Source organism: Melopsittacus undulatus, chromosome 5 (assembly GCF_012275295.1).
Source record: "Melopsittacus undulatus isolate bMelUnd1 chromosome 5, bMelUnd1.mat.Z, whole genome shotgun sequence".
NCBI lineage: Eukaryota > Metazoa > Chordata > Aves > Psittaciformes > Psittaculidae > Melopsittacus > Melopsittacus undulatus.
The window spans coordinates 5,902,840-5,930,277 of NC_047531.1; the positions used below are offsets into that span (position 1 = coordinate 5,902,840).

General features: G+C 49.0%; 1 protein-coding gene across 1 annotated transcript; it reads left to right on the plus strand.

The window, feature by feature from the left end:
* The first annotated feature begins 95 nt into the window (after window positions 1-95).
* FBH1 (F-box DNA helicase 1) lies at window positions 96-27,202 on the plus strand. The gene is made up of 21 exons (XM_034063409.1): window positions 96-132; window positions 3,238-3,393; window positions 5,464-5,999; window positions 6,356-6,486; window positions 8,478-8,613; window positions 9,267-9,457; window positions 11,307-11,420; window positions 12,882-12,973; window positions 14,918-15,086; window positions 15,876-16,104; window positions 16,944-17,031; window positions 17,706-17,792; window positions 19,322-19,458; window positions 20,554-20,653; window positions 20,801-20,922; window positions 21,923-21,998; window positions 22,791-22,988; window positions 23,743-23,868; window positions 24,411-24,517; window positions 25,381-25,515; window positions 26,627-27,202. Exons 1-21 carry the CDS (start codon window positions 117-119, stop codon window positions 26,744-26,746), a joined length of 3,066 nt encoding a protein of 1,021 aa, XP_033919300.1. The 5' UTR covers window positions 96-116; the 3' UTR covers window positions 26,747-27,202.
* The last annotated feature ends 236 nt before the right edge of the window (window positions 27,203-27,438 follow it).

Genomic DNA, 27,438 nt, shown 5'->3' on the forward strand with positions numbered 1-27,438 from the left:
CCAAGAGGGGCGGGGCCTGATGCACAGGTGGGCGGGGCCCGTCCAGGCCCTTCTCTTATTGGTGGATAGGGCAAAAGTGGGCGGAGTCGGCAGAATCGCGCGGGAGGTGCGGGAGCATGGCGGCTAGGGGGGGTAAGGCGAGGCTAAGGCTGAATGGGGCTCCCCTGGTAATGGGGGCTCCCTAGTTTGGGGGGGGGGCCTTGAGAGTGGACGGAGCTCGATAATGGGAAGGGATTGGTGATAGGGGTGTCCTTGGTATTGGGGCATTTGCGACCGGGGGGAGCTTGGCATGGGGAGGGGTGGGCAATGGGGGTCCTGGATAACGGGAGGAGCTTGGTAATGGGGGGGGTCTCCTCGGCGTTGGGGAGACTTTGTTATGGGGACCCTTGTGGTGGGTTCATAATGGGGGGCTTGGTAATGGGGGTCTTTAGCGATGAGAAGGCCCTTGGCATGGAGGGGGGGGGTGGGGCTTGATAATAGGGGGAGGCTCCTTAACACTGGAGGGTTTGCAGTAAGGGGAACCATTGGTATGAGGCTGATCCTCTCACTTTGTAGCTGGGATATCTTCCTGTAGCTGACCAGCTCTGCGCCCCATCGTGTTCCTCACTAATGGAAGCCATGAATGGTGATGGGGCTTTGTAAAGTGATTGCTCAGCACGTGTGTCATCTGCTGTTGCCAATGGGAAAACTGGAGAAAAGGGGAAAAACATGAGTGCAGATGAAGCATGAGTGGGTCATGGGATCCCAGACTGGTTTGTGTTGGAAGGGACCTTAAAGCTCCTCCAGTTCCAACCCCTGCCACAGGCAGGGACCCCTTCCACTGGAGCAGCTGCTCCAAGCCCCTGTGTCCAACCTGGCCTTGAACACTGCCAGGGATGGGGCAGCCACAGCTTCTCTGGGCACCCTGTGCCAGCGCCTCAGCACCCTCACAGGGAACAGCTTCTGCCTAAGAGCTCAGCTCAGTCTCCCCTCTCTTGGGCAGGTTCAAGCCATTCCCCTTGGCCTGTCCCTACAGGCCCTTGTCCCAAGCCCCTCTCCAGCTTTCCTGCAGCCCCTTTAGGCACTGGAGCTGCTCTGGGGTCTCCCCTTCAGGAGCCTTCTCTTGTCCAGGCTGCCCCAGCCCAGCTCTCTCAGCCTGGCTCCAGAGCAGAGCTGCTCCAGCCCTCGCAGCATCTCCATGGCCTCCTCTGCACTCGCTCCAACAGCTCCACATCCCTCTTGTGCTGCTGCCCCAGAGCTGGAGCAGGGCTGCAGGGGGGGTGCTCACTGCTGCTCATGCTCTGGGGGTGCAGGACATGGGTTATCTTGGGTTCAGTTTGTGCACTTGAACCCTCTGCCATGGTCCTGGCATGGGGGGTTTTGCTGTCCTGGGGTCAAGGGAGCAGTGGGTTTGCTCTCAGTTCTGATCTTGTGCAGGACCTTTCTGTGTCTGACAGCTCCAGGATGGGACTGAGCCCACACCTCGGCTCTGCCATCTGCAGTCTCTGTGTGCTTCAGAGAACTGGGGCCCTTCAATGCTTTGCACCACTTAATCCAAAAGAAGGTTTTACATTTTGGGTGAGAAAAGCCATTTTGAAGTAGAATCATAAAATCAAAGAATCTTTTAGGTTGGAAAAGACCTTGAAGCTCATGGAGTTCAACCATTAACCCATGTCCCTGAGTGTCACAGAACTGTCTTGTGTTGCTTTTTGTCTTCTGCTTGCCTCATTTGCTGTTTCAAGGCTCATTTGCTGTGTTCTGAGGAGCATGAAGCCAGAAAACAGCCTTATTGCTGTGCTGAGGTGGCTGAATGGGAGGAAGCAGTGTCATGAATGGACCCTTGGATCCTGCTGGATGGGATCAGCTGTGGCTGCCATAGACACATTAGAGGACTTTATCCTCTGCACCATGGCATAGTAGGAAAGTAGAAGTGAAACTGTATGAGCAGTTCTCTGCTGGCAGCTCTGTCAGGAGGGAGCCCATCCTGTGCCATCATTTTGGGCTTCCCATGAGTGTTTCTGGTAGCAGTGACTTCCATTCTGTGTTCCTTTCCTGCTGGCTGCCCTGTGCATGGAAGAGAGGAGCTTGTGCACGTTTAAAGAAAGGTTTTCTTAACTCTTCATATGGATTTGTGCTGCTCCTTGCCCATCCTCATGGGGAAGTGCTGTGCTGTGAGGGGGTGGTGGTTCCTCCTTAGCAGAGGATCCCAGCTGGATCTGTTTGTGAGAGGCTCAAGTTTGTGTGTGTGAATGTTGGCTCTGACCTTCCTTGGGTGAATCGTTGTTGTGTGATGGCACAGTTCAGCCTTCATAGTCTGCCTCAGCATCCTCCTAATGATACTGTTGTCAGTATTATATGTTATTATAGAGAGAGCCACAAAGCTTGCAGGGATTCTGGTTTTATGTTGTCCCCTTTTGTTCTGAAGCCTTGTACAATTCAGGAGAGGGGACCTGGGGTAAAATCGCTCTTGCAAGTGACTGCAGGTGTGTCACCCTGATGTGATGCATTGCCCTCCTTAGCTCCTCAGCAGAGTGTTGTATGAGCTTCTGTTGTGACCATATCCTGGGCTGCACCAAAAGAAGTGTGAGCAGCAGCTCAAAGGAGGTGATCCTGCCCCTCTGCTCTGCTCTCATGAGACCCCACTTGCAGCACTGGGTGCAGTTCTGGTGTCCCCAGCATCAGAAGGACATGGAGCTGTTGGAGCAAGTCCAGAGGAGGCCACGAGGATCATTAGGAACTGGAGCACCTCCCATATGGAGACAGGCTGAGAACACTGGGGCTGTTGAGCCTGGAGAAGAGAAGCTGCATGGAGACCTCAAAGCAGTTTCCAGTGTCTGAAGGGGCTCTTCATCAGGGACTGGAGTGATAGGACAAGGGGTGATGGGTTCAGACTGAAACAGGGGAAGTTCAGATTGGAGATAAGGAAAAAGCTGTTCCCTGTGAGGGTGCTGAGGCGCTGGCACAGGGTGCCCAGAGAAGCTGTGGCTGCCCCATCCCTGGCAGTGTTCAAGGCCAGGTTGGACACAGGGGCTTGGAGCAGCTGCTCCAGTGGAAGGTGTCCCTGCCTGTGGCAGGGGTTGGAGCTGGAGGAGCTTTAAGGTCCCTCCCAACACAAACCAGTCTGGGATTTCTTTGGAGAAACTTCCAGCTGAAGCTCCAAAGGGAAACTGTTTTTATGCCTCTATCAGAGCCATGGGATTTATTCTGTGTTTTGCTGACACTTTGGGGTCTGTTTTCTGTTGCATGTTGGCAAAGCAGAGAAGAGGTTCAAGAAAACCCACCTGACAGCTCAGGACTGCAGAGCTCTTGCTGAAGGTTCATCTTCCCTGACACAACCATTGAGTCAAAGCCAAAGCAGAGGAGATGTAAACTGGTGCCTGCGTCCCAGCCGCCGGACACGGAGACATCAAGGAGGTACTGGGTTGAGTGGCTTGAAAGCTGAGGGGTTTGGGGGAGAGCAGTGCTGGTAGTATGGTGTGGAGCAATAGGGCATTGTGTAATCCATCCCTGAGCTTGTGCTGGTTGGAATCATGGAGTCCCAGCTTGAAGGGACCTCAGGGATCAGCTGGTCCAGCCTTTCTTAGCAAAGCACGACGTAGACATGATGTCCTAGCACCCTGTCCAGCCCACTCTTAACAGTGTCCATGTTGGGGGATCCACCACTTCCTTGGGGACATTATTCCAGTGGCTGATTGTTCTCATGGTGGAAAATTCTCCTTCTGTGTCCAGCTGGAATCTCCCCAGGAATAACCTGTGCCATCAGCCCTTGTCAATTCAATGGGACTTCTTGTACAAAGGGAGTCTCCATTGTCTTTGTATCACCCTTTAAATACTGGATGGTGGGATAAGGTCTCCCTGAGCCTTGTCTCCAGGCTGAACAGCCCCAGCTCTCTCAGCCTTTCCTCACATGCTTCCCAGTCCTTGGATCTTCTTTGTGGCCTGTCTGCAGCCTGTCCACATCTCTTTTGTAGAGCAGGGACCAAAACTGAGACAGTGGGGACCAAAACTGAAGGACCAAAACTGAAGGGATGTAGTGCTGAGTGAGTGCAAATAGAAGACATTGTTTGGCTTTGAGTATTGGATAGCAAAAGGAGGGTTAATCTCTGCCTCTGCAAAACCAGGTGGTTATAGAAAGAGATTCCATGACTGCTTCCCTCTATGGGAGTCAAGTTTATCTTTGCATGTGTTTATTGCCACCATATCTCTGGTGTTGAGCTGTTGGAAACTACCTATTGAGAACAGCAGCTCTCCCTGAGGAACCCTCCTGATAGAAACTATTAATGATGTGACTCCTGCTTCTGGATACTCTTTAGGATCATTATTAACTAATAATGAGCTGATTAGTTTTATGGGATGCTGAAGTGTTGCTGATATTAATGATCTGCAGCTTTCCTGGGAGTGGGAAACACGGGGATACCCAACTTGGAGGTGCTACACCCATGTGTGGGTGAGGAGACAGGTAGAAAGCAAAGCAGAACTATATCCTGAATCATTCCTCGGTGCCTGTCACTGTGGAGATGAGACTTAGGAGCACTGCGATATTTCACAGGGATGCTTGGGAATCTCTGTACCTTGGTGTAAGGTGATTGAAGTGAGGGCGGATGGGACATCAGAGTCCTGGACTCTGTGTTCAGACTTCTCCATTTCATACCAGTGACACCTTTGACTGTCTCACTTTAAAATACCTCATTATCTTGGATGCTTCAGGATTTAGGCTGTTGGACACAAGCATTCCCTGTTCATTTTATGCAGTGTCTTTCAAATCAGACCTCTTTCAGCTACACCTTCAGGAGCATCCTGAAGCATCGAGCATCAGCAGTAGCTGCTTGTGATTTGTTTCTTCTCGAGTTGCTTCTCAGCCAAGTATCAGGGTATTTTGGGAGCACGACAGATGAATCCTATCAGTGCTGATAACTTTAGGCTCTGTGCTGCAGGGACTGTGTGGCTGTCAGGAAGGAAAGGCTGCTGAGAGCAGTCTCTTGCCATGTTTCAGTTTCCTTTATGGTCCCCAGTGCAGCCAGGCAAGAAATCACTGTGTATCCTCTTAAAGGCATTGATCTCATACCATGGTAGGAGCAGCAGAGGCTTGGTGCTGTGACCTTCTCATGGTGCAGCATAGTTAAACCTTGAAGCTCTTCTAATATCTTAGTGTGCTTCTCACTCACTGGGTTAAAACCAGTGATAACAACTGGGAGCCCAGCCTCAGCCTGAGGAACAACACCACAACTCAAGCCTTGCTTTTTGTTTCCTTCTCATTTCATGTAGACAGTGGAAAGAGATGGACATTGTTCTGTTGACTTCCACAAGTTGCCAGGGAAGCACCATGAAACAGGATAGTTCACCTGTAGGAAGCTCATACACCTGTGAGGAGCCCTATGGAGATAACCACTACCTTACACAACCTTCGGGCTCCTTTTTAGCTCACAAGCAGTGTGCTTTGCCCTTGATCTGTTCACCCCACTCATGTTCTTCCTCTTTCTGCAGGCCAAGGGCATTCCAACATCACTGATGACTTCAAGGTCCCTCGGGCACAGCAGGTAGGTGCTGGTGGGATGAACGACAGGAGAAACAAAGAAGAGCTTCTGGATCCCACCTTTGCTGATGATTCCTTCAGCAATGACTCTGATTTTCCGGAGGATGAGGACTTTGTACCAAGGAAAGCTCCCAGGAAAGCTCCCAGGAAAGCTCCCAAAGAAAGCTCCAGGAAGCAGCCTCTGTCCACTGCAGGTACCCTCAAGCCAGAGCATGATGTGTGGGCTGAACCTGAGAAGAAGCCCTTGGTTGTTCATCCAGAACACAGCTGGATCAAGCAGGAACTGGATGATATGGAAATTGAACCAGTCCCTGATACGCACTATGGACTCCTGGGGACTCGGACCTGGGAAGTGCCTCAGGGAAGTATTGATATGCTGCCTGTCGAAGTCCTTAGGAACATCTTTGCTTTCCTACCAGTGATTGATCTGTATCAGAACCTGAGCCTGGTGTGTCGCTGCTGGAGGGACATAGTCAGTGATCCACTGGTAAGGACTTGCTGTGATATTGATTTGAGCCTCTTCCCTCTCCTTCTGCTCTGCTCAATAGTGTTGAAAATATTCCCATTCCTGTAATGTTTTTGTGTTTGAAACTGAGCCAGCATCACTCTGTTCCCATAATATTATTAAAACCAGCCTCTTATAGACATGTTTGCATGCTATGAGGAACAAGTCTGTCTTTCTTTGCTTCCTTTTCCCCATCTCATGCTAGGTGTTTCCATCAAGCTCCAGGGATGTTTTGAACTCCAGGTCTTTGCATGTCACATTGATGAGCTTATTGCCAGAAGAAGCCTATTTCCCAGTGCTGTGAGGTGAAAAATGATTCTATATGTTTCACATTCCAGTTCATTCCCTGGAAGAAGCTGTACCATCAGTACCTAAAGAAGGAGGCCACAGCCCTGCGCAGCGTTGAACAGGTCATGCAGGATTTTGCCATAACAAAGGAGCAGGAAGGATGCGTGTTTGGGCTGATCAGGTGAGTCCAATTCAGCATTGACTTGTACCTGTAGATCCTCAGACCTTCCTTGCTTTGGGTCTTCTTCCACTGTGTCCTGTGAATTGCCAGGAGAGCAATGGGTTTGTCTTAGAACAGGAGGGGGATGGACAGGAACATGAATAGAAATCACTACAAGGCTTCTAGAAATAGGTGAAAAACTTCCCTTTTCCTCTTCCTTGTTCTGTTTGGAGCACGTGGTCATAGAATCATTTAGGAGAAGATCTTTAAGATCATTGAGTCTAATTGTTAACCCACCACTGTCAATGTCACCACTAACCTGTGTCCCCAAGCACTACATGTGCACATCTTTTAAACCCCTCCAGGGCTCCAGTGCCTGCAGCCCTGCCCTGGGCAGCCTGTTCCAATGCCTGAGCACCCTGTGGGGCAGGAATTGTTCCTCAGCTCCATCTAAAGCTGCCCTGGTGCAGCTTGAGGCCGTTTCCTCTTGTCCCATCCCTTGTTCCTTGGGAGCAGAGCCCAGCCCCTCCTGGCTCCATCCTCCTGGCAGGCACTTGGAGGGAGCCATCAGGTCCCCCCTGAGCCTTCTCCAGATTGAACCCCCCAGGTCCCTCAGCTGCTCCTCATAGTACTGGTGCTCCAGGCCCTGCACCATGGACACATGCTCCAGCACCTCAGTGTCTTTCCTGTAGCCCAGAACTGAACGTGGTGTTTGAGGAGATGTACAAGTAGAGGATGAAATCTGGAGAAGAGAAGGTGGAAAGGGGATCTAATCACTGTCTTCCTGTGTCTAGAAAGAGGCCATAGAGAGCATGATGCTTGGAGGTGCACAGTGAGAGGGCAAGAGGCAATGGGCATAAGTTCCGTATAGGAAATCCAGTTAGATATTAAGAGAGCAGCCAAACACTGACCCAGACAGGTTGGGAATCTCCATTGTTAGAGATGCTCAGGCCTCAAATGGACAAATGACCAAACCTTGAAGTTGTCCCTGCACTGAGCAGCTGGATTCCAAACTCCCTTCTGCAGTTTGCATCATTGACAGCAAATGAGAAGTGATGGGTAAATGAGAGGCTGGGCAGGGATAGCCTTGTACTAAGAGATGGAGAAGCTGGACTGGGAAGAGGAGTGGAAGAACAGTCTTGAATGGTGTTGCCTGTTGGAGGGCAGGGAGATGGTTGTTACATCAAAGGAGGAAAGAGGTGAGGAGAGCCTGAGCAAGAGGGTGCCAACAAGCAGTGCTGCATTTGGAGGCTCAAAGGAAGGTTCTGCAGATGGACCTGCATGTTGGAGCACAACCAGGTTGGGTTCAGCAGTTGAGAGGAGCTGCCAGGAGCTCCAAGACAAGCATTAGATGACACAGTCAAATACGTGCTGCTCTGTTCCTTGCTGCTTTCTGGCACCCAACAACAAGCTTGGGGGAGGATGTTTCATGGTTGCTTCCTGCAGGGTGACTGTGCAGGAGAAAGTGAGGCCCAATGTAAGTGTCCCTTTCAGCATCACTTTGTGTTTCAGGAGCTGTCACGTCAGCTCTGCTTTTCCATCTCTCAGTGAGCCAGAGAGGCTCAGTATCTCCTGGGCTTAGGTAAAATACAAGGATCTCATGGAGGGTGTGAGATTTGAGCTCTTCTTCCTGGTTCCTCCTATCTCCAATGTATTCCCATCTTTTCCTTTCCTGAAAGGCTGCTTTCCTGGACCTGCAGTGACTTATCAGTCAAGGCCAAGTCCAAGCCAGGTCCCTGATAAAAGCAAGTGCACTGTTCAGACCTATGTAATCTAGAGGGACTGATGTTTGGCAGTTAGATGGTGCCAATAGAGTCAAATTGGTTTAGGAGCAAAGTGGATCCATCTCCTGAAAGGAGACTTTGAGACAGCCAGAAAGAACTTGGAGACTAAAATGATGGTATTATGGAGAAGACTTTATTTATATCACTATATAAACTTGGTATATATTTATATATCAATATATATTGATAATGCTTCTTTGCAAATGCTGCTGTTCCTGCTCTGTGCAGGTGTGTGTCTGCCATACCCACCAAGCAGAAGGTAGATCATGGTGCGGTTCTGCAGTGTTTGAAGAGTCATCACCTCTTCTCAAGGGCTGAAGTCTGTGTTGTCAACAAGCTGCCACATTTACAGAGCAGGGCTGGGGTAGGTTTAACAGTGATTACCTGGTCTATGGAACAGGTTTAACATTTCCTGGTGCTTTGAGGACAGATCTGTACTCCTGCGTCTGAAGGTTTTCCCTTTGGGGTGTTATTTGGTACTGTTCATACAGTCATAGAGGGGGTGGGTGGAAGGGACCTTAAAGCTCCTCCAGCTCCAACCCCTGCCACAGGCAGGGACCCCTTCCACTGGAGCAGCTGCTCCAAGCCCCTGTGTCCAACCTGGCCTTGAACACTGCCAGGGATGGGGCAGCCACAGCTTCTCTGGGCACCCTGTGCCAGCGCCTCAGCACCCTCACAGGGAACAGCTTCTGCCTAAGAGCTCAGCTCAGTCTCCCCTCTCTTGGGCAGGTTCAAGCCATTCCCCTTGGCCTGTCCCTACAGGCCCTTGTCCCAAGCCCCTCTCCAGCTTTCCTGCAGCCCCTTTAGGCACTGGAGCTGCTCTGGGGTCTCCCCTTCAGGAGCCTTCTCTTGTCCAGGCTGCCCCAGCCCAGCTCTCTCAGCCTGGCTCCAGAGCAGAGCTGCTCCAGGTTATTCATTTCTCATGGCAGAAGTGTTTTTCCAATGTGAACGCAGCGTTTCCCTGCTCCTAAAGGCTTCTAAAGGCTTTTTGCTCATTCTCTTGGTTGCCTCCCCCAGCCTGAGAGCACCTGGGCCATCATTGCAGTCATGGTGCTTTTCTCCGATAGCGTCAGTGACATCCAGAAGCTGATCAGATGTCTGCAGAGACCCTGCTCTAACCTCTCTGTTGTGGATGTGATCGAGACACTTTACTGCATGGCAACACTGCTGTATGCAATGAGAAACAAGAACATCCTCATCACTAACAGGTAAAGGAGGAGGGAGATGCTCCCTGTCTGCCTGTCTCTAGCTATAGTAATGTGGAATATATACAGTGAATATATGGCCATGAGCATATATTTCTATATATCACATGAGCATATATTTCTATATATACACAATATATATTTAATATGTATTAATATATGTATATTTAATATATTATGTATAAGAATATGGGTATATATTTCATATATATGAATAAATATATTTTTATATAATAAATATATATGAACATATATATGAAATATGTATTTGCTATGTATTTCATCAGCATAATATTCCTCTTGGTTAGGGCTCTCTGGTTCCTCAGTATGCAGTTTGTTTGGAACAGTGTGCACATCCCCAGCTTGTTGCAGGAACATTCAGGAACATTACCTTTAGATTTGCTTTAATTCTGGGACTGTTCCATAATCCACTTGTTTTTTAGGAGATAGAGCTCAAGGAATAGGAATTTTTTTCAGAAAGAAAAGCAGATTTTAAAGCAATTATAGAAATTTCCTGCTTAGAAATAGATGCACATCACAATTTAATATGGGTATTACCTTCCTGAGACCAATTACTTTCTTTACTCGTCTTACATGATACTCCATGGGCTCCCTCTGCCTGTAGGTAGCGATCCATCCTCTTGTCTTTTGTTCACAGAGGTGCCTGGTAATGCAGGTAAGAGCCCACAGAGTTACAGTGAGGATGAGATAAGGACTGAGGACACTTGTAATTGATTCTTAAGGGAAGACTTGAGAGGAACTGCACTGAAAATGAATCTATAGCCACGAAGAAGAATGTTCCTTAAGCTGCCCTCTGCACGGTATAGACCAGCCTGGGTTGACACTTCATCCTCTGCTTACTCAGGCATGGGCCATGTACTCAGGCTACCAAACAGGGAAATCAGGATGCTTCTTTGGCCTGTTAGTGATTGCTAATTGCTGGCTAAGGTCATTAACTTGAGTTAACACCTTCTAAGTGTGTGGCAGACAGAGGGTGTCACTTGCTAGCAATGAGAGTTCATGGTCAAAGTCACCCATGTCCCATCTCCACCTCTTTAAATAACCGAGGAGAGAAGAGGTAGGAATGACCTCTTCTGCCATTATCTCTTCAAACCCCATGAGGTTTTTGATTTGGGGTGTGAGGAGGAAAACCTGTCCTTGAGGAACTGCCCAAATCCTATTTGCAGCTCCTTGAGCAATGTGAATCTGGGAGTGCAGGTCACCTAATGGGAGACACAAGGTTTGTCCTAGAGTGTGGCCCTCTTAGGCCACAGGACCAAAGCTGCACTAAAAGAGCTAAAACCACAGTGGTGTCAACCCTGGTGTGCCATGGAGGTTTGTTTTCAGCCTGCTGTTGCCAGCATAAGTAAAGCCACAGCGTCTCTGAGCTCCATTCTTTGCACCATGAAGGATTGTCAGAGGATCATCATAAGGTGGTTGATGAAACTGGTTCGCCTCAGAAGCCTGAACTAGCCCCACATTCGCTCTCAGGCTCCCCTGTGCTGTTGCTCATAGTGGTTCAAGAGAGCAAAAGGATGCTGTGGACTGATCCCAGGTCACATTTGCATGGCAGAGCCTGAAATCCAAACCTAGCAGGAGTGAGGAAGAGGCCACAAACAGAGCAGTCACTTTTCGAGGCAGAACTAGCTACTCTTAACACTGTCTCTGAGCTACTGTTAACTGTTAAGCTACTGTTAAGCTACTCTTAACACAACTCTCTGAGTGCCTGGGGCTTTGTGCCCCATCCCACTGGAGTTATTTGAGGTGTTGGTGGCATTTTAGGTAGCTGCAGACGTTTCATTTGCTATTGATGAGTTCTCAATGATAGTTTGTCTCTTGTGTCTTCTACCAGGATCCATTACAACATTTTCTACTGCTTGTACCAGATGGAAAATGATTCTGTGACAATACAGACAGCAGAAGAGGATGTGGTGGCTTCATGCTGCAGACAAGACTTACGATCTGGGTAATGCTATTGTAGGTGATAAGTAAGCAGGGGTTTGGTGGAGGAATGAACCCTGGAGGGGGAGCAAATGTTTCCTGGTAGGAGCTGGTTGACAAGACTCGTAAGGATTGGTACAAACCCTTATTCTGTTCCTTTCCCTCTTCTCCCTGAGTTCTCAAAGGAAAACCAGGCCTTAAATCTATACAAATTGAATTTCCAAGCACTGAGTAAATTTAACTGTCATTATTCACTGATGGATCTATATTTTGGTGGAGCACAGTTCTGTGTGCTCTTCCCAAATCACCACTTTCCCTATGGATAAGAAGCTCTGGAAGGAGGGGAGAGAACCTGCTTTAAGTTTAGCAGTGGGTTCCTCTGGAAACACAAGGTGCAGTCAGTCAAGGGGTTGGCATTGCTGTGGCTGTTCATTTGTGAGCAGTGCTTCCTGTGCATGGGAGGGAATGAGATACCAGCCACAGGGCGTTGATTTGGCTCCTGTTTTCTGGATGCTGTTGGATAACTGGAACATATTAACATAATATCATGTTAATATTAACATAATGTTATATATAGATATCATAAGTTAGCATTTGTTGGTTACTTACTGCCTAGAAAGGAAGGACAGCGAGGAGTGAAATGCTTTCTTGGTCTGTGGAGGTCCAGGCTTGGTTCCACTTCTGCTGTAGAGTCAATTAGTTTCCTCATCCTTACCTATAGAAGGGGTAGTGCTTTCATCTGTCGCAGGGATCTAGCAAAGATAAATCCAGCCACTGATGATCCAAGGCACAACAGTGCTAGAGGTTATAATAAGAGGCTGTTTTCCCAGCCCTTTCATTCCATCCCTCCATTTGAAGTCTTCTAAGCAGAATCTGCTTGTTCAGTAAAAGATGTGTCCTGGGGGCAGTCACCCGACTGCCAGCTGTGGAATGTCAAGGATGCTTAAACAAGGCTTCCCATCCTTACACGAGGTATTGGAGAGGACCCTGCATAAAGAGGTGGTTCATGCTGTTGGCCAATTACAGGGTTTAGACCTTTATGAAGACAACAACTGCACTGAGCACCTTTCTTAATGTTAATCAGAGCTCCCAGCTCCTCTGAGAGGCAGGAGAATGGATTTGTCCTGTATGCTGAGACATCAGAGTGCAGCAAAACACTCTGAACCCAAATCACTGTTTTCAATAAGCCTATGGAGCCACAGTGTCAGATTCATCTTTAAAGCATGGCTTAGGCCCCTTGAGAAGATCTTTTCCTATAGAACATTCCCCAGGTTTATTCTTCACCTTTGCTGTCTCCAGTCTTTTCTCATTCCCTGCTCTTCTCTTTGCACCATAACCAAGTAGCACTAGTGCCACCTTCCTGCTTGTGGGAGAGGATCAGTCATTCCATTGGATTCCTTCTGCTCTTAGTTGATGTGGTTGATTTATGTGGCAGGATTTACGTCCTTCATTCCTTTCCCTCTGTGTTGCTTTCTGCTTTCAACAGCCGGCCTGAGGTAAAGCTGACCCACGAACAGCAAAGGATTCTGAATCACAAAATTGAGCGTGGTCAAATAGTGAAGATTATGGCATTTGCAGGTAAGAGCCAAAACTTACATTGTAAGACTGAATGTGTAACCTCTCATTCTGCCCCTTTCCCCCCTGCTTCTTTATCCAAGGAATTGTGTGGATACCAGGGGATTAACCCTACTTTTAATCAATGGAAAAACAATCAGAGCAAGCATTTGCAGAGAAATAGGGATGGGAAGCGTGGTGGTTACTGCCATTCAAGCTGGGTAAATGCCTTATTCAGATGTGAAACTGAAACCAGGTGTCAGTGACTTCCCAGAGCAGCTTGTCAGAGAAGCCAGGAGGTGAAGAGCAGCTCCATGTGTTGCTGTTTTGCAGTGTTATTGTCCACAGGCCTCTAGACAGAGCCAGTCTGACTTGGTCAGATTTAGCCTCCCTGTGGAAGCAGCACAGGGCAAGAAAGCACAAGCAGCACTTGACACTGATTGAAAAGGGGAATTGGATAAAATCAAGGAAGTCTGTTTATAAAGAGAAGGAAAAGTCAATCTTCTCCTTCCACCTCCAGAGATTTCCCTTTAAAGACACCACCCTGGGGGCTTGAAGCTGATGCATGCTCTGTGCCAGAACAGACCTGCTAAAGGACATGTATGGCAAAACACCATGGTACAGAAGCCACTGAGGGTGGTTTCTTATGTCTGCACAAAGTCACTGTGTCCACATGACACAGAAGGGAACATACATGAACAGAGGTTTCATGTAACCACAACAAGGCTGAAAAAGACCTGGCAAAAGGCATAGAAGAATATAATTATTCTTCAGACATGTGGATGAGGATGCTTGCCAAAGCCTCTCTTAGCTCACTGCATTGTAAAGGATGCTGTAGAGGGAATGGTGCAGTGTCAGAGCAGCTCAATGTGTTTCTGCATCCATCCATGTTCCTCATAGAGGGTCTTGAAAGGAGCAGCCTCAGGATCCTTCTCTGTAGGGGTCCACCAAAGGGTCAATCTCACATCCACATGGGAAAGGTTATGGATGAGACCCTTGGTGGGTTGTTTCATGCTCTGGACTGCATCACCCAGGAGATGTTAAGGAACTTGAGGGTGAGGTGGCCAAACCAATTGCTGAAAGCTGTTGTGGCAGTGGAGTTAGAGAGAGACATGGGAGCAGTGTACCAGTGAGCCCAGTATCTGTACCAGGCACTTGAGGTTTGTGTGGCAAGGTTTTAGTATTGGGAGCTGCAAGGTTGGCTTCTGTGAGAACCTGCTAGAAGCTTCCCCTGTGTCTGATAGAACCACTGGCCAAGGCTGAGCCCATCAGTGATGCTGGTAGCACCTCTGGGATAATGTATTTGAGAAGGGAAGGGGAAAACATGCAGTCAAAGACAGGAGTGAGAATGTATGAGAGAAACAACTCTGCAGACACCAAAGTCAGTGGAAAGGGCAGGAGATCCTCTAGGTGCCAGAGCACAGTCATTCATAAGAGCAATTCTAACATTCCATTTACCAAGCTGTCTTTCAGGAGAACCAGGACCTTCCACTGTGTTCAGACTCCTGCAATACTGGGTGATAAAAGGGGGTTTTATTAAAAGCTTTTGGGATGCAGACTGTAAGTTTTTCAAGCTACTTTTGCTTCATAGCTTCTGCTGATTTCACTGGAGCTGGTAAATAAACTCCCATTAGCTGCAAATAGTCCTGCTGTGCATTTAGGAAAGCAGGAGGGAGGAGGTGCAGCTGATGAGAGGGGTGTGGGTTCATTCATCCCTGACTCTGGATCATAGAATAATGGTATTGCAGAGCACTTTGGGTTGGAAGGGATCTTAAAGCCCATCCAGCTCCAACCCCTGCCACAGGCAGGGACCCCTTCCACTGGAGCAGCTGCTCCAAGCCCCTGTGTCCAACCTGGCCTTGAACACTGCCAGGGATGGGGCAGCCACATCTTCTCCATTCAACCCATTCCACCCTCACAGGGAAGAGCTTCTGGATGCTTTATTATTTGCTTTCTTGTGTTCTTCAGGCTCAGGGAAGACCTCGACCTTGGTCAAGTATGCGGAGAAGTTTTCAGGTCTGCGGTTCCTTTACGTGACATTTAACAAAGCAGTTGCAGAGAGGGGGAAAAGAGTCTTCCCCAGGAACGTCACGTGCAGGACTTTCCACTCGTTGGCATATGAAAGTGTTGGCAAATAGTGAGTGTGGACTTTAGATTCCTTCATTGAAGGCTAAAGGAGCAGGGAAGAGACGCGGCAGGAAATGGAAGTCTGGTTTTGAAGTAACCCTCCAGGATTTGAGGGGGCAAAAGTAATGGGGGAAATGATTTCTTTCTCCTGCTTCAAGCCAGGCTGTGATTTCTGGTTTCTGAATGGTTTCAGTGATTGTAGTATCCAAAGAAGCCTTGGGAAACAGAATCATTGCCCTGCTCTGGCATACAGAGTGCTGACACAAGCACCATCACTGGTTTGGGGGCTGTTCATCATGTATTTATAGCCAAGCAGCACTTCACAGGGAGAGAGAAGCCACTGAGAATGTCTTTTCCCCCTTTCCCAATTACATTTCAGTGGTACAACCACGCTAAATGCTGTTTTTCTTTAGAGGAGGTGGTTGTTTTAACCTGAGTTATTCTAATATAGCAGTTCCTGGCACATCTAAACTGCAGATAAGAGGGAAAAATGAGCCACATCCTGGAAAGAGGGAATCCTCTTACCTGGCTCTGGAAATGCTGTAATTGCAGAGGGGAATGCTGGGAGTATCTCACTGGCTCGACTTTCCATCTATAAAATTAACAAGTTTGTGCTTCCACCACAAAATGCATGCAGATTTAAAAGCTATTCCATTACCAGGTTACAGTGGGTGTATAAACCAGAGCTCTATCTGCAAGTGTTAGTGTGCAACAGGAAGGAAACTGAGCTTGCTTTTCCACTAGGCTTTTCCTGTGTGTTTCAACATGTCTCTCTCGTTTTGTGTCATCTGTGGCCCAGCTATAAGGAAAAAGGCAAGCTGCACTTCTCCAAGATGTCAGTTTATTCCATCAGTTTCCTTCTCCGGAACCAAAAGGGCCAATCTCTGTTTGTAAGAGGGAAAACGGTCTCCCAAACCCTGGAAAGCTTTTTTGCCTCTTCAGATGACGATATCTGTGAAGAGCACTGTCCTCTTCGGTTCACAAACAGTTATGGCCAGATAGAAGCTGTCAGTCCAGCAGAAAAGAAAGTGAGTATCTGGATGGGGAAAGACAACAAGGGTTAGAAGGGCCTCATCTCATCCACATCTCTCCTATTTTATCGGTATTTGAGCTTCAGGTCTAAGAACTGACTGCCAAACATGTTTATTCCATGGTTATCCCATGGGTTATTCCATGGTTATTTGTGACAAATCCAAAGGAACCAGGGCCTATGTGTTGTGCCTGTTTGCACACCTGACTTCTAGAGAGGTTGTCATTGCTGGCTCTGCTCAGTGCAGATGCATCTTCCCTGCAAGGAAAAAGAAGAGGTTCCATGGATTTATATCAGTGCCTGAATGTTGTGCTCTTGCATGTAAAGACAATAAGCATTTTTGTAGTCATTTGGATACACAGAGCCAAACCCAAAAGCTCTCATTTAGAGGACAGACATCACAGCAACAGCAAGCATTGCCATTGCAAACAACATGGGGTGGCACTGTGGAGGAAATCAGCCTTTCCACTCTGCACTGCTCGTATCCGATCACATCCAATCCAGGCAGCAGAAACCCCATTTGAACTTAGTATTTCTGGTAGGAAATGAATTGACAGCCTCAAAACCTTCAATACCTTGAAGCTGTCCAGAGAAGTCAAAATAAACACCAAATGTGTGTTAATGTGCAGAATGAGGGGGGATGCATGACACCAACAGCTGAACAGAGAAGTGTTCTTTTCCTGTGTCTGGACAAGACTGTATTGGGGAGAAGTTAACTGGTGGTGACACAGAAACAGGAGGAGAAAGGCTGCAGAGAAGCCTTTTGAGAGCTCCTGTGCCTGGGCTGTTTCTCTGCTCAAGGCAATCTGTGCAGACCCTTCTGTTTGCTCTTTCTAGATCGTTGTCAGAGAGGCCAAAGAGATTTGGTACCACATGAGGAAGCTGGGTGGGTTTGCATCGAAGAAATACAAGATGACTTGTGATGGTAAGAGAGCACATACGTAAATGCCTTCAGGTAAATAGCTATTATAGACAATGAAATGGTTTCATGCTGCTTATTGCTGGCTGTGCACCAACGATGAGCATCAAAAAGTCCTGTTCTGCTGCCACTGGCTCAGCAGGGAGCTCAGAACAGGCCCAAAGGGTGGAAAATGGTATTTTTTCCTTAGAAATATGATGGGACTATTCAGGTATGGAGCAAATCCATAAAAATAGTGGGTGAGACAGTGGGGAGCAAGTGCTGACAGTGAGTGTTCGCACCTTACTGCTGCCAGCACATCCTTTCTTCTTGCTTGTCCTTTCCTTCTTAGTATATGTGCAGATAGTGCCAGAGGTAGCTTGTGCTGGGGAAAACCATCTTCCATGCCATCTCCTTTGTGCATTAGGATTCTGGGGTCAGCAGCAAAGCTTCCTTCCTCCAGTGCATTCAGCTTGTTTTGTCTGGGTGTTGGGTTTGATCCTTCAGCCAGCTAAGGAGGACAGAGCAACATCTGGGAGCAATAGGGATTGTTGCAACCCCTCCGATGTCATGCAAATTCCAAGCCAGAAATAGAGCCAAAACCATTCATTTCCTTAAGAGAAAGGGGACTTTTGTCTTAGAGATCATGGAGGTTTATGATGAGAAGCTACCTGCTCACTGACATGCCTTGTTTCTCTCAGGGTATTTGAAGCTCTGGCACCTCAGCAGGCCTCAGCTCTCAGGGTATGATGCCATTTTTGTGGATGAAGCACAGGACTGCACTCCAGGTGAGTGGAGACAAGAGACAGAGCTGCAGCCCTCCTAAGCACTAAGAGAGGATGGGACATTAAATGGTTCAGCTGCCAGAACAGCAGAGCTGCTCTGTAGAATCCCAGACTGGTTTGTGTTGGAAGGGACCTTAAAGCTCCTCCAGCTCCAACCCCTGCCACAGGCAGGGACCCCTTCCACTGGAGCAGCTGCTCCAAGCCCCTGTGTCCAACCTGGCCTTGAACACTGCCAGGGATGGGGCAGCCACAGCTTCTCTGGGCACCCTGTGCCAGCGCCTCAGCACCCTCACAGGGAACAGCTTCTGCCTAAGAGCTCAGCTCAGTCTCCCCTCTCTTGGGCAGGTTCAAGCCATTCCCCTTGGCCTGTCCCTACAGGCCCTTGTCCCAAGCCCCTCTCCAGCTTTCCTGCAGCCCCTTTAGGCACTGGAGCTGCTCTGGGGTCTCCCCTTCAGGAGCCTTCTCTTGTCCAGGCTGCCCCAGCCCAGCTCTCTCAGCCCGTCAATGTCCTTTACTCAGCTTTAGCACCATGCTTTGAGCCTGAAGACCTAGAGATGCATAAGAACGCAAGTCTTGCCTATGCCTTCTACCACTCTGGGGATTCTGGAATCATGGCAGAAACCCACTTTCTTTACCAGGGATACAGGGAGTAGCTCTTTGTTGTAGAGTATGTTGAATTGGTACTAAAGGGATCTGAGGACACCAAACCATGTGCTGAGGAATAAAAGAGGGATGGAAGAAAGCCCCTACTATCAAATCAGTGCAAAAGCCCCATCAGATCTCCCACCCATACTCTGCAGTACAAGAGGTTGCTCTCCCAGCATCATATGAGCCTTGGGCAGGCTTTGTTCAAGGCCCTGAAGTGCTTTGAGGTGTGTGTTGGGTCACTGTGCACACATACAGCATGGTCAGGGCACTGGGGACGGCTGGTGGTTTTGTGCTGGGTTAAGAAGATGCTGTTGCAGCTCCAGCCCAGGGAAGAATAGTGTCAGCCTGTAATAGTGGGAGGATGTTTGGCAGCTCCCTGTCAGCCAGATGCATCCATTTGCTTCTCCTCAGGGTGGGGTCTCCTGCAGCTGTGTTGTCCTCTTCTTAAATGCTGTGAGTCATCAGGCAAGAGATACTAGAAACAGAATCAGCCAGGCTGGAAAAGGTCTCTCTTGAAGTGAGGGGCCCGGAACTGAACACAGGATTCAGGTGCAGCCTCACCAGTCCCCAGCACAGGGGCACAGTCCCTGCCCTGGCCCTGCTGCTGCACTGGTGCTGATCCAGGCCAGGATGCTGGAGGCTTCCTGGCTACCTGGGCACAAGCTGCTCACGTTCAGCTCCATCAATCCAGCTCCTTTCCCATGAGCAGTTTCCAGCTGCTCTTCCCCAAGCCTGGAGAGTTGCAGGGGGTTGGTGTGGCCCAACTGCAGGACCCAGCACTTTAATTTGCTGCCCCACAGAAAAGAGATGTTATATGATTCACTTCTGCTTTATAAGCAGACTTATGCTTATAACCCCCTTAATGATCCAATGTTTTCCTGCAGCCATCGTGGATATTGTGCTGTCACAGAAATGTGGCATAATCCTTGTGGGAGACCCTCACCAGCAGATTTACACCTTCCGAGGTGCTGTCAATAGCCTCTACTCAGTGCCTCACACCCATGTCTACTACCTCACCCAGGTAAGATGAGCATCTGCTGCTCTCCTTCCCTGGATACAGCCCTAATGCAGTGGGAAATGTTCCACATCCTTTTTTAGCAGGCATCCAACAGCCTGAATCCTGGAGTCTGTCACTGTGGGGTGTTTGCTTTGCCTTGGGCTGGTGGCATGCTCTGCTCTTCACACTCTGCACTGCAGAGCTCCCCTGGAACTTAGTGGAGTGATCCCATCACTAGGAAAATCATGTAGCTTGCAAAATGGGCACTGGGCTAAAGAACTTCATGTATGGCTTGTTTCATAGAATCATGCAGGAGTTTGGGTTGGAAGGGACCTTAAAGCTCCTCCAGCTCCAACCCCTGCCACAGGCAGGGACCCCTTCCACTGGAGCAGCTGCTCCAAGCCCCTGTGTCCAACCTGGCCTTGAACACTGCCAGGGATGGGGCAGCCACAGCTTCTCTGGGCACCCTGTGCCAGCGCCTCAGCACCCTCACAGGGAACAGCTTCTGCCTCAGAGCTCAGCTCAGTCTCCCCTCTCTTGGGCAGGTTCAAGCCATTCCCCTTGGCCTGTCCCTACAGGCCCTTGTCCCAAGCCCCTCTCCAGCTTTCCTGCAGCCCCTTTAGGCACTGAAGCTGCTCTGGGGTCTCCCCTTCAGGAGCCTTCTCTTGTCCAGGCTGCCCCAGCCCAGCTCTCTCAGCCTGGCTCCAGAGCAGAGCTGCTCCAGCCCTCACAGCATCTTGGTTACCCTCTTTTCAAGGGGATCCCCTCTTTTCTGGGTTAGCTCTCAGCTCAGCTGAGTGGGCAGGGGGGGATGTATCCTTCTTGCTCACATTGCCAGTCAGTTACAACAGTGGGGTCCAATGGGAAGTAAAGGAGTTGGGAGCAAAGGAGGTGAATTTTGTCCTGTCTACTTGCCCCATCTCACAGCACAGCTCATATCTCTTTGGGTGTAAAATGACCAGGATTTCTAGGAATAGTCAAGAAAGGATTCTCTTTCTAAGAGAAAGTTAGTCCAGAAGGTTGGTGGGAATTGCAGAGTTCCATATATAGTGATACTTTTCTCAGGTCCTGACACATTCCTCTGCTTTTTCCTGCTGTTCCCTTCATTTTCCCACATAGAGTTTCAGATTTGGGCCTGAAATAGCCTACGTTGGAGCAACCATTCTGGATGTCTGTAAGAGGATCAGGAATAAGACGTTAGTGGGTGGAAACCAAAAGGGTGAGTTGTGTTGGTGCCTCTGAGCTCAGTCAGCTCCATTCGGTGATATTGAACTGCTCCATAATAAAACGCCTCAGGATTCATCCTGATCTCTGATTTACTTTGGGTTCAGATCTCTGCTCTCTAACTGGGAGTTTCTCCATGCAGATGATGTGAGAGGCAGCATGGAAGGGAAGGTGACGTTGTTATCACGAAGCAATTTCAACGTGTTTGAGGATGCTGTGGCACTCACTGGGAAAGGCAGACAAGTTAAAGTACACATGATTGGGGTAAGGGGAGATTGCCAATGTGACTTCCAAGTCCCCAAGCCTGTTGGCACTTGGAGCAGTGATACCTACGGGAGGCTTGAAATAGGTTGTGGCTAAGCTGCTTGTGGTTTAAAACTGATATTCCAGGAGAAAGCAGCAATCTGGTGTGGATGGGGAGGAGTCTTGGTGCAGCTCTTCTCAAGTCTGTGCAGACAAAGGCCTCTCTTCAGGCCCATGGGTCTCTTTTCAGGCCCATGGGTCTCTCTCCATCAGGCTCAGATGAAACAGCAACAGCTCCAGTTTGCTGGGTGGGACTGGGGAAGGGGAAGTGGAACAATGAGTATTTCAAGCTCTCATAAGGGACATTACAAATTCAGACTGATGCTGCTTTTGATGGAACCAATCAAACTGTATTTGGAATCAAGAGAGTTAAAAATACTTCCTGAAAGTATTTTGCTAAAGCAAAACCTTTAGTTTCAGTTTATATTGAAACTGAAGCATTTAAAGCCCATTGAGCAAGGTTTATCCTCTTTGTGATGGACCATTGCTTCAGGTCAGAGGATGCAGTTGTGTCTGGAGCTGGTTTTCCCCATCAGTATGGAGGCAACAGGCCAGCAGCATCTATGGCACAAGAGACTGCTAAAGCTCATTTTAACAAAGCTAAAATGCCATTTGCAAAGCTAAAATGCCCCCAGAATTAACCTTTTTTAATGAGCAAAAGAGAAAACATGACAAAAATATATTTGAGATACCTTTGAATATAAAGTTCTGCCATAGCTCATCTATAATGGCAGTCAGTAAATGTGTGGTTTCCTCTTGCTGTCCATCTGTCTGTCTGCAGAGTGGGCTGGAGCATTCCCTTTGTGATACAGCTCCAGGAAACCAGCTCTGCATCTTCATCACATTTCCCTTATTCCCCAACTTTTAACACCAGTTAACACTGGACTTTGCTTTCTTATCTCAGATTCTACACAGTACCTTTACTCCTATATATTAAGGTTCCATTACTGGGTTTCTTTAGGGGCTTGGTCGTTTTGGCCTGAGCAAAATCCATGATCTTTGGAAGCTCAGTCAGCCTGTGGAGGAGCGGATAAGATGTGAGTATGTCCTCACCCTCCTTTATGTGTGTGTATAGCAGTGGCTTTAAGCTGAAAGAGGGGAGATTTAGATAAAATATGGGGAAGAAATCTCCCCTGTGAAGCACTGTCTGTTTTCCACTGAAATGGAAATAGAAAATCATGAAATGGTTTGTGTTGGAAGGGACCTTAAAGCTCCTCCAGCTCCAACCCCTGCCACAGGCAGGGACCCCTTCCACTGGAGCAGCTGCTCCAAGCCCCTGTGTCCAACCTGGCCTTGAACACTGCCAGGGATGGGGCAGCCACAGCTTCTCTGGGCACCCTGTGCCAGCGCCTCAGCACCCTCACAGGGAACAGCTTCTGCCTAAGATCTAACCTGAACTTCCCCTGTTTCAGTCTGAACCCATCACCCCTTGTCCTATCACTACAGTCCCTAATGAAGAGCCCCTCTCCAGCATCCTTGTAGCTCCCTTCAGACACTGGAAGCTGCTCTGAGGTCTCCATGCAGCTTCTCTTCTCCAGGCTCAACAGCCCCAATGTTCTCAGCCTGTCTCCATACAGGAGGTGCTCCAGCCCCTGAGTATCTTCGTGGCCTCATCTGGACTTGCTCCAACAGCTCCATGTCCTTCTGATGTTGAGGACACCAGCACTGCACACAGTGCTGCAGGTGGGATCTCATGAGAGCAGAGTAGAGGGGCAGGATCACCTCTTTAAATATTAAGTGTAATTCAACTCTGAAACTTGATTAGAATTTAAAGCTCCCAATATACGTGTCTTAAACAAACTCCTGTCATCTGCTCCTTCTCTTTTCAGTAAACCTGGTAATAAATGACCCCTTCATCAAGAAATGGGAAGAAATTCATGGCTTCTTTGGTTTAAAGGACTATGCAGAGCACGTCAATGACAAAGAGCTGCAAACAAAGATTGAAATAGTGGAGAAATACAGAGAGCGCATCCCTGAGCTGGTGCAGCAGATTCAGAGCAACCACTTCCCACATGAAGCCAGGGCAGGTAAAGCCAAACTGTGTCTTTGACAGAGGAGTAAATCCAGGGCTTGTTTTCAATAGAGCATCAGTGCTGAAACCCCCTCGTTCTACAATTTGGATCAAATTGGGCTTTTAGGGAGAAGGGAAGTTGAAAGAGCAGCTTTTGGCATGCATGTGGGACTGCAGGTGGGGCTCAGGGCAATGAATCTGCCACCAGAGGATGGCTCAGTGTGCACTGGGATGTTGTGGCTGCCCCATCCCTGGCAGTGTTCAAGGCCAGGTTGGACACAGGGGCTTGGAGCAGCCGCTCCAGTGGAAGGTGTCCCTTCCTGTGGCAGGGGTTGGAACTGGATGAGCTTTAAGGTCCCTTCCAACACAAACCAGTCTGGGATTCTGTGAGTATTTTCTATGGTGGGAAAGCCCTAGGACTGATCCTGCTCTTTGGGATTCCTGGTGCAGTTGCCTTGCAATTTGCTGACTGAAACTTGGGAAGGGGACAAGGCAACCAAGTGAAAAATACATCAAATAAAGAGCATTCCTGTTTGGAAGCAGGAGCCAGGCTGCTGATAACCAAACATCTTCCTTGGCATGGAAGTTGTCTTCAGCAGTCTGGATTCCCAATAGAGGTGCTTTGCTTCTGGTTTCTATTTGGGAAGAATTGAAGTGAATGCAGAATGGAATCATTGTGTTTCACTTGGTGCTTTGTGACATTGGAATTCCATTCGTACTGCAGTGCCTGATCTTTATTCCTTCTTGTTCCCCACATGTGCTGATCCCAGATTACCTCATAGGGACTGTCCATCAAGCCAAAGGCCTGGAGTTTGACACGGTGCTGCTTGCAGATGACTTTGTGCAAGTACCAGCTCTCGGGGGGAATTACCAGAGTAGAACTGACCCCATTATTGGTAAGGGAACAGCTTGATGTAGTCCCCATCCTGATCTGGAAGTGAGAAACAAGCCTGTGCTTATCAGTGCCATCAGGTGCCACTCTCAAGGGATTATTGATCTTGTAGTTTCCTTCACAGCAAGGTAGGAGTATTCCTGTACTTGAGCTTGTAGCCATCTAGCAACAGAGAAAGACCAACTCCATGCTTGGGAAAGACACTGCTTTCCTTAGGTGCAGGCTTTGGAAGGGTTGGTGTCTTCCAAGCAAGCAGAGAGGTGGCTGCAGAGGGGATCTAGAGGCAGAGAAGCTCCTCCAGTGCCACATCTGTGCCTGGGAGGTGGGAGGACACATACCAATGAGCTGCTTCTCATTAAAGTCCTGCCTTTGCCTGGAGGGAGGCACATGGAGCAAGGCAGGAGCTATCAGTGGTGTTAGGAGCTGCACAGCAAATGCAGCAGAGTTCCTGCAGAAGCACCCAGTGTCCTTCCAGAAACACCAGCTGAAGGCAGAGCTGTTCTTTCTTGTGCTCTAAAGCTATTGCTGCTCTTTCCTCCAACCTAGACATGTACCCTGAGGATGAGTGGAACCTGCTCTATGTAGCTGTGACACGTGCAAAGAAGTGTTTGCTCATGTCCAAGTCCCTGGAACACCTTTTAGCACTGGCTGGGGTAAGTGAAATTGTTCCAAGGTAAGCGGGTCAAAGGAGGTGCTCCTGCCCCTCTACTCTGCTCTGGTGAGACCCCACGTGCAGCACTGTGTGCAGTTCTGGTGTCCCCAACACCAGAAGGACATGGAGCTGTTGAAGTGAAACCAGAGGAGGCTACATGGATGCTCAGGGGCTGGAGCAGCTCCTGTATGGAGACAGGCTGAGAACATTGGGGCTGCTGAGCCTGGGGAAGAGAAGCTGCGTGGAGACCTCAGAGCAGCTTCCAGTGTCTGAAGGGGGCTACAAGGATGCTGGAGAGGGGCTGTGCATCAGGGACTGGAGTGATGGGACAAGGGGTCTGGTGTGAGGTGTCCCTGTCCCTGCACATCTCCAGTCACTGCATTTGGAGGGGACAGTGTCATAGCGGAGCATAAGAGAGGATTGTCATCAGGTTCACCCTGATCCTCAGGTCTATGCTGATTATGGACTCTGCCCTGCATGTGCTGACATGGATCAGAGTAGCTGAGGTCGTGGTTTTCCCTCAGTTCCTGTGCTCTGTACCATGATTTCATTAGCAAGATGAGATTGCAGTGGTTTTGTCTTCCACAGCCCTTGTGTTTGGGTGTTGCCTTCCACAGATCCTGACTTCTCATCCCAGTGCAAGCCCATAGGTTCCCTTTTCTGTGTGCAGTGGTTGCCAGTTCTTACTTCACTTCCTTCCTCACTACTGCAGCTGACTTCTGCTTTGGTCTTGTTGTCACCAAGGGTTTGGGGCAGGGTTTTGTCGCAAGTCACTTCCAAGGAGGTATAAAACAGAGATGAAAGAACCATTCCCAGTATCTCAGCTCCCTCAGTGATGTGTTCCCTCCTCCTCTTGTTCCTTAGGAGCGTTTCCTTCGGGTGGAGCTGATGAGTGAGGCTGGGAATGATGGAGCTGCGATCACTTGCTCTGTGCCACAGTGTACAGGGATGTTGCAGTCTGACTGCGGGCTGGTTGTGAAGAAGCTCCCTTTGGTTCACGTACGTCAAACCCTCCTTGGGCTTTTGAGATCATGGTTCTCAATTGGGAACCTTCACAATCACTTGTGGGCTGGCTCTGCTTGGGGACTGTTTAGAGCTGTCACATCAGGGAGGGATAACCTGAGTGCTAAGCTCTAGTGGAAGGGAGGAGGGAGCATCCCATAGCTGCATCTCATGCCCACAGCTCCCCGGTCTCTTACTTCTGCTCCCACTCAGCTCATAACTGGGGGTGACTTTCCCACTGCATGATTCAGAGGGGGTGCTGCAGTTCCCACTGAGCCACTCAAACCTTCACCTCTCTTCTGAGACCAATTGTGGTCTCAGTGGAGCTGGTTTTGAGGTTTTGGTGTGTCAGATCCCATATCTGGCCATTGGAGCCTCTGCTGAGGCCATAGAACAGCCATTTGGAGTCAGCACTGACACTCCTCTTACTGATAGTCTGGCTTTTGGGTCCCATTTTGGCTTTGATTCCACTGTTCTGCCTGTAGGCTGGATCCTAGAAGGTGAAGGTGGAGGCCAAGCTCCCTACTGAGCACACAGTAAATTGGTGGAGCTCTGTGTCCAAGACAGGAAACAGCAGATGCCTCTGAGCCATCCACAGGGGATACGAGCACTGAGGACATGGCAGCTGTTCAGACAGGCCAAGGGGAATGGCTTGAACCTGCCCGAGGGGAGACTGAGCTGAGCTCTTAGGCAGAAGCTGTTCCCTGTGAGGGTGCTGAGGCACTGGCACAGGGTGCCCAGAGAAGCTGTGGCTGCCCCATCCCTGGCAGTGTTCAAGGCCAGGTTGGACACAGGGGCTTGGAGCAGCTGCTCCAGTGGAAGGTGTCCCTGCCTGTGGCAGGGGTTGGAGCTGGAGGAGCTTTAAGATCCATTCCAGCCCAAACCATCCCATGGCTCTATGACAAAGCCTCATCCTTCACCATCAAACACCTGCACAGGGATATTTTGGTTGCACCTATTAAACAAACCATCCCATAAGGGACTTCCCTGGTGGCAGAAGTTCATTGGGTTCATTGTGGTTCTCCCCCCTGAACATGAAGGGCTTGCATCCCAGGTTGGGTTCTTCCAGCCTTCATCTCCTCTGAGGTCTCCTCTCTTTCTCCCACAGAGCAACCACAGCAGGGATGCGGGTGGTTACCTCTGCCGCTCTTGCACAGAGCAGCGCTTTGGCTCCCTGACACCACTCATCTTCTCCCCAGCGCTTCAGGAGAAGCCCATCCAGCCCTAACAAAGCCCTCCAGCTCCCCGAAGCCACCCTGGATGCAATCCAAGGTCTGTTGTCACATCCCAGCTTCAGAATCGGATGGATGTTGGAGCAGGATTTCAGACCAGCTCCAGGTGGAGCCCTCTGGGCTCTCTGCAGGCAGATGGGAGCCCTTTTCTCCAGCCCCAGTTTGTTCTCCAAAGCTGCTCAGTGTGGGCTGCTCTGCATCTCTGCACAGAAGATGCACTTTGTTTCAGATAGACCAAGGTTTGGGTTCTTTTGAGTGTTACCCCTCCATTACCTCTGTTCCAAAGAAAACACCTCCAGTGACCAAGCTGCCAGGATACTGCTATCTACTTCATCCTGTCAGTTCCTCAGTGAAATCCCTTGATCCACTGGAAGAAGAGAAAAGGTTATTAAAGCTCTTCCAGCTGAATGAGGCAGCCAAGGGATTCCCCAAGCTGTTTCCCTTCTCCTTGGGTAAGAAACCATAAGGAGAGAGTTTGAGCAACTGTTTTGTTTTGGTTTCGGTTTCACTCAGTTTTAAACCTGAAATTACAGTTGTAACAAAATAAAAAAGCCTTAATGCTTCCTTTGCTCTCTTGCCTGCAGTTAAGGTGTTCGGGGTTGCATTTATTGACCAGACACCACAGTAGCAGTGGTGCAAAAGGCACAGGTGATGGCTTATGCCAGGCACTGTGTCATTCCAAAACAAA

Coding starts and splice junctions, on each gene's coding strand:
- FBH1 (XM_034063409.1), top strand. Junction 8,614..9,266: donor ATTTACAGAGCAGGGCTGGG/GTAGGTTTAACA, acceptor TGCCTCCCCCAG/CCTGAGAGCACCTGGGCCAT. Junction 9,458..11,306: donor AACATCCTCATCACTAACAG/GTAAAGGAGGAG, acceptor GTCTTCTACCAG/GATCCATTACAACATTTTCT.